This window comes from Caretta caretta, chromosome 8, assembly GCF_965140235.1.
Source record: "Caretta caretta isolate rCarCar2 chromosome 8, rCarCar1.hap1, whole genome shotgun sequence".
Taxonomy (NCBI): Eukaryota; Metazoa; Chordata; order Testudines; family Cheloniidae; genus Caretta; species Caretta caretta.
Window position 1 is genome coordinate 67,583,415 of NC_134213.1, and position 12,415 is coordinate 67,595,829.

Sequence of the window (12,415 nt, forward strand, 5' to 3'; positions counted from 1 at the left end):
GGTGGTAGCTTGAACAAATGACAATACAGGTAAACAGGTAGTAATCTCCAGATGGGTTTTTCTAGAAACAAAAACTGTTAAGATATGCTGTTCCCTCATGTAATATTCCTACGAGGTATCTGCCAGCAGTGGGCTTTTTCCCCCCTGGAGGTGGAGAGGCTATCAAAGAAGGTAATTCCCAAATTCACAGTCTGTTCACCACAGGGGAGTAAGTAGCCAAGTAGAATCTATTGCCCTTAGGATTTTTGCCTGTGCTGATTAATTGTTTTCCATTCTAGACTATCATATTGGTAAAATATTTACATTATGTATGATGAAAATCTGCTAGGAAATGAATCCACACAGTGTTGCTGCCTTTTGATTTTCCTTGTCTCTGAAACATTACCATGGTTTTGGTTTACTCTTACTTTTCTCTCTATCCCTTGCTGTCACACTCCGTAATTGGGCTAATAAAAGGTAGAAACAAGGATTTATTATACCTTGAGCAATACTTAAAACAAACTTTTATTTGCTGGAACAGCACTTTTTATCTGTTTGCTGCTGTATATTTTGACACTCCCTCTAAATACTAAATCTGACTTTATTAAAAGTTGAATCACTGCACTTCTTTTTTCTGTGTGTACGGGGTTGTCATTGCTTTTTTTGAGGCAGACTAATATTTCTATATAAATAAACATTTCATTTTAATGAAGCTTTAGGAGACACATTTAAGCAGGGGCTATATCGACTTCATTACTGTCAATCCACAAAAGTTGCATGATTTAAAGAAAATATTCTGTAATACTTTTGTAAATTAGCCTTGGAATAATTCTGGCAATGACTAGAGTGAATACAGATTTAGGGTTTTTATAACCTTTTCCTCTAACAAAAGGTATCTTTTTATTCAGAGTGGTTTGATAGAGAAGAAAACATGTTAGTTAGTCAGACTTCATTGGGAACTAAATTCTGACGTTGAATTTGTATTTCATCCATATAGCAGACCGTAAAATGATCAAGGAAATAATTTTTAAAAATTGTCTTAAGAAATTGCAATACAAATTCCTGAAATTGTTTATGCAGGAATTTTTATTTTTTTTTTTATCTTCCAGTGTTAAAGCAACAAGAAAACATTTAGAATGTCCTTTGGTGGAATCTTATTACACTTGTTATATATGTAAACTGATATTCTTTGATGCCAGCACGTTGCCCATACAGAGAAATCTCTGCACAATTAAATGAAAGGAGAAAAGAAAAAAAAAGAAAGATTAAATAAAAAGTAGTAATTTTCTTATCTGATTACAATTAAATACATTAATAAATTGTCTGGTAACACAAATTGTCAATAATACAAAAAATCTACATTGTACATTATTTCAAGAAAAATAACTTCATTTGAATACAAAAGGATAAATACACTTTTTGTCCTATAGCCACTCTTGTACAGTAGATGAACACAGCATCTTACTGATGCGGTGCTGCTAAAATATACAAGGATATGACTGTCTTTGAGTTTTATTGAGGGGGGCTGTTACACATGTGCATCACTAACATCAGACAAAGAAACCTTTCAACCAACAAGGGTTACAGAGCAATGTTCACTAAAGCACAGGTTGGAAGGGATTTAGGGACTGAAGCAGGCCAATATGGCAGCTTTAACAGATTTCCTTATACCCACAATGCACTGACAGCAAAGAATGCCTCTATTTGGTTGGTCCACACACTGGGCAGAAGTACAGTAGCGCACCATATCAAAGTGGCAAATGTTTTTTATTTTCCATTTTGGGGACTTGTCAAAGCCTTTTCAATCCTTTGTACTCTTCGCAGCTGGCGTTGTTTGTAGTAATAGACTTGGCAGCTGCCAACTTGTCTTGAGTCAGAAATTAACAGTCTTTTGACTCAGAGTGCAGTCCACAATTGATTAATATGGCTTAGTTCAGTTGGGCCTTCTTAGTTTATATGTGGTTTTATTCTTTTTCTTTTTTAAATTTTAGTAGCAAATGCTTGGGTTTTGTTTTGCTTTTTGTGGCACATTCCTTCTGAAGCAGTCTGAACGCGATGCCATCAACCAGACGGAGCCTAGAATATGAAAAGCCCAGTTACTCCTAGTAGAGCAGTCAGCGGTAATAGAGGGCCATGTGATACTGCCACATTGCCGGAGTTTTGGCTGCAGCCTCCTGGATCCCTTTCACACTTCAACTTCTCACACAAAATGCCAGTGTAGGCTGGAGGGCACTGGCATCGCATGTTTTTGAGGCATGTTCCTCCATTCTGGCATTGCAGTAGTTCTTTGTCACATACATTTGCTGTAGGACAAGGGGAAAAATAGAAGAGCAGAATAAGCTTAAGTTCATTTGTTACAGAAAGCTTTGAACTTAATTTTTTTTCTCGCCTTAGAGATGTAAATAGATATGTGATTCCAGTTTCCAAACAAATGCAGTTTACTATTTTTTCTCATTTAGCTATTTTCCCATAATTTTTTTGCTGTAATCTGAGAGAATATTATCTTCCACTTCAGACAACTGAATACGAAGTTACTTACTACCAGCTGTTTGTCAGTGCCTTTATTATTATTTATTGAACTGGAATGCTTTGTGAAGTGCCATATTTGAAAGGCCAATGCGTATGCTAACATCCCAGAGCTCTTGAAAAACATTAATGGCAATTAAAAATGCAACACGATGAGGTGAAATGAATAGAACTGTATGAGAAACAGAACTGCCCATGATACTGAGTGACTTTTATGTATTAATGTTCTGGAAGGTCAACAAAAAGCAGTAGGGGATATGGCATGGGAAAGTCAGCATGCTCTATGGGTGTTAAATGATGTTAGTTTAAATTCACACACCATGTCAATGTGAGAAGAGAGAGAAAGGGCACCATTTTCATTACAGACCTACATATTTCTTCTTAATTGTGTATGGTGCTTAGGTACCAGGGTGATAGACACTTTAGAAATACCTAAGATATCTACTGAAGATAACGAGGAACGGTCACTAGGCCTTTTCTTTCCATTAATTAAACAAAACTGGATTGAAACATTCCCCTATAAGGGTGTGTACAGGCATACCGTGCTATTGTCTCACTGTAAATTCTAGATTATATTATAGAGTAGAATATGCTATAGATTATATTCCCATTTTAATAGAATATTTTCAGATTCAAAAGCCAGAAGGGACCATTGTGATCACTAAGTCTGACCTCCTATATAATACAGACCATAGAGCTTCCTCCAAATAATTCCTAGAGCAGATATTGGTTTATTTTAGTTTTACATTAAAGAGGACAAAGGGACTGATCCTGCACTTCTAATTTGGGCAGAATTCCCATGCAATCATTAGGAATTTGCCCTGAGTAAAGGAAAGCATGATTGGATCTAGGGTGAGGCCTCCAGGATTTGGAACAATGTTATATATTGCTTAAGCATGTAATATCCAGGGAACACACTAAAGGAGGCAAGGTAGAAAAACAAATTATTCTCAGTCTTTCCGCTGTGAGATATGCTAATTGTTCTTTACATTCATAGATTTATAAATGGTTCACTTTTTTAAATGTAAAAATACCATGATAGCTGAAATCCAAACAGGTGGCCCAGATTCTCAAATGTTATTTGGTAAAGCTCTCTGTCATAGGTTTACCAAGGCTATGTGGTGATTTACATCAACTTTACACAGGTCTGGCCCAAAGTGTTTCTAAAAATGATTTTGATTTGTCAAAAAACAAGTTATTTTTTATCTACTCCCCTCTTAACACCATCCCCTTGAACCAAAACAACAACAAAAAAGTCCAACCATCCCAAACACCAAGAGTTGTTTTCACCCTTAAATGTCCTTTCTCACATATAATCACTTCTAATTCGGTGCATACAAAGGAGTCAAATGCTGATGTTGGTGCGCTTCCTATCCAGCATGTAATAATATGAAAATAACCAAAAGGCAACATCTACCCAAGTGTTTCTCACTTGACACCTTTCTCAATTATTCTTTCTTTTCAACCAATTGATATAACATTGCAAAGCATCTACAATTTCTGTTCAGTAAGTGTCTCAACTGATTATTAAAGTTCAACTAATGCAGAATATTCAAGATATCATGAAGAGGAAGACTGTATGTCTGCATTTCAGTGTTCTTTAGTATAGTACATTGGGCTATTTTTACATGATGAATATAAACTAACAGGAATAATAAACAACAAAATAAATACTGCATACAATGGTACCAAATCCAGAATGACAAACTAAATTTTTCAACATTCAAAGTAAAATTGAATATTTGGTTATGTCTGTTATAATGAAAAACAAAAATGTTTATATATAATCATACAATTTATGTAGTGTTAACAATCATAGCAATAGCAAAGATCAAATAAAAAGTACTGTCTTATTTAAAGATAAAGCTGCTGGCCTTTGCTTATTCTAATGTAACAAGCCTCTAACATTTCCTTTGATTTGGGCAACAGTGGTGGGGAAATATCTATTCCATCAATATTAATCATTGTTGGCCTTAGAATAATTGAGTAGAAATCAATAGTTAATTAAATACCCTTTTTACATAGAAGATGAGATCTTTTTTTCTTAATGTTTGGTTTTGAATCCAAATTAGGTATATACCAACACCTTTGCCTTTTCCAAGTAGCCAATTAAACAAGTTTATTTGCCTACATTTTCTATTAAAAAAGTTTTTTTTTGACAGACACTCTGATTTTTAAGATAGTCTCTGATCTTTTGCCCCTAGTTTTCTGGGTGTGAATTATTGTGGTAGCATTCCACAGTACATTCACTGCTAACTCTATCTGATCTACAGACACAATGAAGCACTTAGAAATTCTAACTGCTTTAAAATATCCCCACAATAATTTGCACTTACAAAATTGCGGATGCAACATCACATAGGATGCTTTTCACAATTAGGCCCAATATCTCTCATTATATCTAATGTTGCCTTAAGTCATCAAACAAAGTGCTGCATAAAAAGTTTCAATGTCAATGCTTTTTTGTGTACTCACAAAGACCACATAAAAAGGCTAATGAAGGTAGACAAAGGCATAGTCTAATGACCTGAGCAAAGTACTAGGAGTTAGTAATTCTGAGTTTCTAATTCTTGTAATGTCCGTGACTTCTCTTATGAACTTGGCAAGTTATTTCATTTTTCTTAATTTTCTCATCTGTAATACATAGATAATAATTAGGGTTGCTTTGGAGGATGGGGGCAAACAGTTGTGAAAGTTTTCATGCTGGTTTCTGTTAATTTTATATTTGTTTTAATTTTCCAGTCAGCTCTAATACCCTAACCTACATCACAGCAGTGTTGGAAGGAAAGATGCATTGTTTGCAAATGGCTTTGAAAATGACAAGCCGCATCTACATTCCAATGACTGTTATATATGTTGCTACTATTTTATTGACTTAGGACCTGCATTAACTTCTGATAATGTTTCCAGCACATAAGTTGCACAAAGCTATGGATCTGTACTTGAATTGTGACCAAAGTTGCTCATTTAACTAAGCCTAGTCAGCATGATGCAAAAACCAAGAGAAGGGCAGATACGTTAGTTATAGTTAGGAAAAAAATTAAGAGATTTTCCAGTCTACTATGTTTTAAATGTTAAATGCAATATTTTGCCAGGAGAGTCTACCCTGACACTTGTATTATTATGTACTTGCTCTCTATCAAACAAACCCAATGATAAACAATAATAAAAATTTAACATCCCCCTCCCAACATTGTGAAATGAACAAGGCTCTATTTGTTCTTGTTTCTATTAAAGAAATGTCAAGGTGGAAACAATTGTATGTATTAGGCTAGGAATAAGATCCACAAAGTACCCATCCAGCTACTTTAAATTGGTGGTGGTTATTTTCAGAGTTTGTGGTACCATCTTTTGCTTCTATTTATTGACATCATTCAGATAAGCCACGCCTTAGTAAGAGGTCTGCAGTCACTCCTGTGGTGAGAAAAGGACTATATGGAATGTCTTGAATATAACTATGTATGGCTTTCAGAGTCCAGAGTCAAAGCTTTGCCTGAGCAATGGATTTTCCTTTTTATTTTTTCTTCCAAGTATCAAAACAAAGGTACCTCAGTAATAACCTGGCAGATATCTGCTGGGCTGCCGATTCTGTCAAACTGTGGTGGATTTTTTGCTAGTGCTCCCACATAGGACGAAGATGATCCCACCAAGCTTATATGCTTACCCAGAACTGTAAATCAGGGAACAAATTCACTGCTGGAGTAATCAGACACAACTCCATTGCCCTTAAAAGATTAGTTATTTGCTTTTAGTGTTGGAGGCATGGTGCAGTGTGTAAAAAAACATTAAAATGAGTCATTTTAGGCAGCTTCGATACAGTAGAACCTCAGAGTTACGGACACCTGGGGAAATGGAGGTTGTTCGTAACTCTGAAATGTTTGTAACTCTGAACATGCTTTATGGGACTGGGCGGACTACTCAGAGCAGGGCTCGCAGCTCTGCATTGGCTGCCTGGCGAGTGGAGGTGGGGACAGGCAGCTCGTTCTAGCCCCCTGGCTGCAAGGGTGGTGAGTGAGGCACCCTGGGGGCACTGCAGTGTCAGTGGCTGCGTGGTGCAGGCTGTGGCCCTTTAAAACTGAGCTGCTTCTCCAGAGCGCAGTGTGCAGGCAGGAGCACAGGCTCCAGCAGCTTGGGCTTCAGCAGCTTAAACTCCAGGCCAGGTTTCAGCAGCAGCTCAGGAAATTTATTTCCCAGCTTGTCCCCCTCGCAGCCGGGGGAGGGAGAGGGGAAAACGCATTCACTACCTCCTACCTCACGAAAGCTCATGCTCAAATAAATTGGTTAGTCTCTAAGGTGCCACAAGTACTCCTTTTCTTTTTGCGAATACAGACTAACACGGCTGTTACTCTGATACCTCCTACCTGTGACTGCCCCCTGCTGTGGCGAGTAGAGGTGGGTGTGGGAACAGGCAGTCCAGTTGTGCCTATCTTTAAGATGCAGAACAGGCACAGTAGAGTACAGTGTTCGGGTTTTTTTTGTCTCCGCTGCTGTCTGGTCACTTTCTTCCAGTTCCCCATTGTGTCCAGTTGACAGTCAGTCTGTATCTCTGGTGTTCATATCTCTGAGGTTCTACTGTATACACTAAGCATTCACAGATGACTTTTCAAAATGTGATTTATACTTGACATCTAAAGCTCAAAACTTGATGATCCTGAAACATCTCAATATAACTTCTAAAACTTGCAAATGTTGTTTGGTTTCTAAAGAACACAGTGAGACAAGAGATTTTCATGTGGAACTCATGATTAATCACATTCAGAAAACAACCTCCAAAAGGCAAAAAGGTTTCTTTTTTCTCTGTCTCCCTACATCTCCCTCCTCCCTCCCCCCCAAAAAGCAAGCTTGTTTCCCACCATAGAGCAAATGCTCTCAAGATGTAAGAGAAGAAAAGGGACTTTTTTCTCTGCAGGACTATTTATGGGATCATATACTGCTAGTATATCCACCTTAAGGCACAAGTGTCTAGTCTAATATGTAACAAGGAATGAGATGGCCTGAGCAGCATGGATTCTATGGGGAGGGGTATTGGATATGTGGTGTGCTTTTGCTCATCTTACATGGGATTTTTTGCCCAGTGAATCCACACAATACAGAAGTCCACTTGTCAAATCCCTATCCCATCCTGAATTGGGGAGGAAGGGAAGTTTTGTGGTTAAAACCCTGGGATGACCCTTTGGAGATATGGGTATAATTTCTGACTCAACTTCAGATGCCCTGTATGATCTTGGACAAGTCACTCAATATCTATGCATATTAGTTCCTCATCTATACAATGGGGATAATACTCTTTTTTTTTCTTTTTCTTTTTTTTGGTCTGCTTTGTCTATTTACATGGTAAATTCTTCAGGTCAGGGATTCTTACTTATGTGTATATATAGCACCTAGCAAAATGAGGCACCAATCTCAATTGGTGCCTGTAACCACTACTGTAATACAAATAAATAATAACCCTTCACATCGGCGCTGTGAAGATCTATGCAGGAGATCTCTGCAGCATTCAGGGGTATTGATTACTCCCTCTCAGCAGGGTCTCCATGGTTTCTGCCTTCTGAGGAAATGACCTGCATATTTAAAGCTGCTTTTGGTGACTCAGAAATTAGTATTTTGCTGTGGTGTTGTAGCCATGTTGGTCCCAAGATATTAGAGAGACAAAGTGGGTGAGATCTGAAGAAAAGCTCTGTGGAGCTCAAAAAGCTTTTCTCTTTCACCAACAGCAATTGGCCCAATACATTCACCCATCTGGTCTCAGCAATTAGTATGTAGACTACAGTCTTCTGATTATGCTATTCTCAGATCACTGCACTAGATGGATGAAGGCCACCTGCAAAATTGGACAAAGTTTTCAAGATTTGCCTACCTAGGGAAAAGACACTGCAGTTAACTCAGTGAATTATTCTCTGAATTAAAACTAGGCAACTTTTCCAAAGTGATCATTAATAAAATACTGAAAACTTTTGTAGGTTATGACCTCCATAAATACTGAAAAGATGCTTTGCTGTAAGTCACAAAATATTCACAAGAAATCATTTGTTTTGTAATTCCGGTGTAATTAAAATTGCATTTTTTTTTTTTAAAGCCAGCCCTGTTCTTCCAACCAGGTCAGGCAGTTCAAATGGCAGATGGTACAATAATGTTTCATACAGTTTAGTTGGACACCTAATCAAACATATTGATTTTGCATTATTGTTAATTATCAGGAGAGGATAATTGATAAGTTTTATTGAATTCATACTGTATTCTTAAATATTCACGTATGAATAATGCATGGAGGAATTTCTCAGTTTGTTTAAAGCTTAACTTTCAGGCATTTGCAATTTAAAAAAACAAATAGATTTTGATCAGGACTGCTGTTAGTTATGAAGCAACTATATAGATGATGTGACTACAACTTAGAGGAAAATTATATACAAAATTATTGTTTCTTTCAAATGGGGACCGCAGGATCCAATTATGAGCTCTTTGTACCCTTACATTCTGTTTGAAGGTCAGTTCAGGGAAGTAAATGGGTTCCCCTCCTTTTTCTGGGACACTTTCTTCTACTTTTGCTATATACAGCTTACTTAAAATAGCATCGTAATGCCAAAAAGGAGAGGCAGGTGGGTCAGAAACGTAGATATGAGAGAGAACTGTCAGTTTTTCAAAAGGAAAATGAAGGTGATAACAAGGTTTGAGTCCGGAAAAGGGGGAGTTGCCTCTCTTCATCCAAAATTAGGACAATCTTCACATTTTTTGTGTGTGCACTAGAAACATTAAAAGGACCATTAAATGACAAAGTAAAAAGGTTACGGAAAGCAAACTTTTGATAACATAGAGCTAGTTATATGTCTCATTTTTTTCTTTTTCTCTTCCCTTTGTTCCTTCTATATCCTGATTCATCTTTAGGGCTCTGCAGTTTTTCCTTATTTTTTTAGATTTTTTCATCCTTTTGAAATTTTTCAGTTCACATTTTCTCTTCAGCCCCCTCTCTTTCTTACAAGATATTTTTCTTTTTTGAGCTGTCTCTTGCGTATTTGTATTTTTTTCAGTATCTTCTCTCACTCTGTCCCCTCTCTATTACAGCATTCCTTCCACAATCCCTTCCTACTTCTACCTCCCTAAATTATTTCTCCACTTTTCCACGCTCCCCTGACAGTTTTCTTGGGAGCTGGAGTACAGGTATTGTTAATCCTTTAAATCAGCATTTCCCAAACTTGGGATGCCGCTTGTTCAGGGAAAGCCCCTGGTGGGCCGGGCCGGTTTGTTTACCTGCCGCGTCCGGAGGTTCGGCTGATCGCAACCCCCACTGGCTGCGGTCCTCTGTGCCCGGCGAATGAGGGCTGCGGGAAGCGGTGGCTGATATGTCCCTTGGCCCACGCCGCTTCCCACAGCCCCCATTGGCCTGGAGCGGCAAACCGTGGCCAGTAGGAGCCGTGATCAGCTGAACTTGCAGATGCAGCAGGTAAACAAACCGGCCCGGCCCACCAGGGGCTTTCCCTGAATAAGCGGCGTCCCAAGTTTGGGAAACACTGCTCTAAATGCATGTGATGAGTGAGTTGTAGAGGTTAAAAGCATGGCAGAGTAAATATATGAGTATCACCTTTCAAGAGTGGATGGATTGACAGCCCTGACTACACTGTAGGACATATCTTAGTCAGTTTTAATGGTTTTTACTTCAATAGGCTATGGATCAGGCCCTATGTATGGTGAGTTAGCTACACCATTCCCCAACAGTCCAAGAGTGAAATCCTGGATCCACTGGAAGGTTGCAACTGACTTCAGTTGGCCTAGGATTTCATGCCTGGTGCATACTTTGACAGCATGCATGTCCACTGGGCTGGGAAATACGAGTCCCACTTGCAAGGTTGTTCACATTTGTTCCATGTTCATTGGTTGAGAATGATATTTAACATCATCTCTGCAGAAATTTAAATAGTTTAGTTTAAGATATGTTTTCAGTATGCTGATACATCCAGACTGATTGTTCCGTTAAACCATACCAAGTAGAAGAGGAACAGGTACAGTGGAACCCAGATTTAAGTAAAGGTGTTCACAGACAGCTTCAGAATGTGTGTGTGTGTGTGTGTGTGTGTGTGTGTGTTTGTCCACATATAGAAAGAGCGATTGGCTCTTGTGTGGAACTGCAAATAGCACATTTACATGCAGTGAAAAAATTAGGGACATTTATTTCCCTTTGGCATAACAATGTCACTGTATCAAAGCTCAATATAAGAGGTTTAACTTTACTGCCAAATGCAGATCAGTGAGAAACTAGAGTTACTGTAAAGACTCTGTTACAAGCATTCTTCTATAAAAATGTGTTCACTTAAGTCAATAAATTGGTGGTTTGGGAACATGGAGAAAGGAGAAATCAACCAAAAAGAAACTCTGTGTCTCTATATTATAAACACTCTCTCTCTCTCTCTCTCTCTCTCATCTTCCAAGTGAGCCTCTGCAGGCATGGGGCAGAAGCAGAATTTTGAATGATACTAGTTTAAGAGGGCCATGAGAAATACCTATACAGATTTAGCTAAAAGGTTTTAATTTTTTCCCAGCAAATCACATATTAAGACCTACATTTAAAAACGTACCAAATTATTGTATATAACTTAGTATGATTACCTTGGTATCTGTAATATTTCCTAGGTGTTCTGTATAACAAGTATAGACCCGGTCCTACAATGTGTTGTGTGTAGTTTGACCCCTCTGCCAATGCAGAGTGCCATTGATTTAAACAAGACTCTGCCTGAATGGAGTCAATTGCAGGATTCAGGCCATAGGAAAGTACAGGGAATCCTTTGAAAACCCGGGCCATCATAACTAGGATAAACTTGCCTAGTTTTTGAGAGTGACCATTGTTGTGTTTATCACTTCCGAAGTTACCATGATAGTCCTTAGTCACGACTCCGCTTAATGTTGCTTTAGCTACAGCTAATCTGATAAACTTGGAATTTTGAGGGTTTAATATCTGACCTATCTGAAATTATTTAAGGCAGAAAACCGATTTAGGGTTCTTGACTTCAAGGATTTTTACAAAATAGGAAAAAACCAAAGATGTAACTTGGATCTAGTTTTGGATTAAGTGTTTTTTTATGTTTTAATTTTTCTGATGCCATATATATATATATTGAGCATAGTAATTCTAAATGTTGATTAGGCTTTCTTAGGGGGTTTAAGCAGAGATAAAATACGAAAAATAGCTAGTGCTCTTGCACAACAGTAACTATTCATAATTATATATATTTTTAGTGACGCTAATTCACCATTTGCTGCAGTGGCCATAATATCACTAAAACTCCCTTATGACCATGTCAAATCAAGTCAAGGTAGGTGATTTGATAACATGGAAACAAAACCATTTCTGTGCAAATCCATCGAGGCAACATTCCAAAGTCAAGACAGAAATAATCAGTGTTCATAAGTGGAAGCCTATGGAGACAATCTTACAACATCAAGATAATGGCCATAAGATGACAAACTGTAGAAGATGGTCTCTGGTGCAAATATGAAACAATATCCTGACTAATTACATTGCATTAGAAACAAATCTAAGAAAATGAATACTAAGCAGATGAGAGTGGCATGTGAAAACTGATAGCACCTGTCTTAGATATTCCTGCTGGACGCTCCATTGAGTTGAAGCTGTCTTATTTACCGATTTAAGAACATTGCCAGGGTACATGAAAGTGTGGCCTGCAGCGTAGGCTGTTTTTATTGTTTGTTTATTGCTGTTCTATTGTAGCGCCACTGATCTCTGGCAATCGGTTTATAGATTATTCCCTAGCACAACTTTCAATGTCACTGGACCCTATTCACTCCCTAGTCACACTGTCTTTGACCAGGCTTCAGGCAAACTCTTGGCTGCAAGTTAGACAGAAGAAGGGAGGCAGCATTACAGAGAGGAGGGGACTGGAGCCAGCCAGCACAGTTTCAA

General features: G+C 38.0%; 1 protein-coding gene across 8 annotated transcripts in view; it reads right to left on the reverse strand.

Moving 5' to 3' along the window:
* Positions 1 to 1,047: 1,047 nt before the first annotated feature.
* The window catches only part of NTNG1 (netrin G1), a 282,002-nt gene continuing 270,634 nt past the window's right edge, over positions 1,048 to 12,415 (reverse strand). For all 8 annotated transcript variants that reach the window (XM_075131587.1, XM_048860784.2, XM_048860783.2 and 5 more), the window contains one exon: positions 1,048 to 2,282. In XM_075131587.1, the coding sequence (XP_074987688.1) occupies positions 2,056 to 2,282 (227 nt within the window). In that variant the 3' untranslated portion in view covers positions 1,048 to 2,055. The remainder of the gene's footprint in view (positions 2,283 to 12,415) is intronic.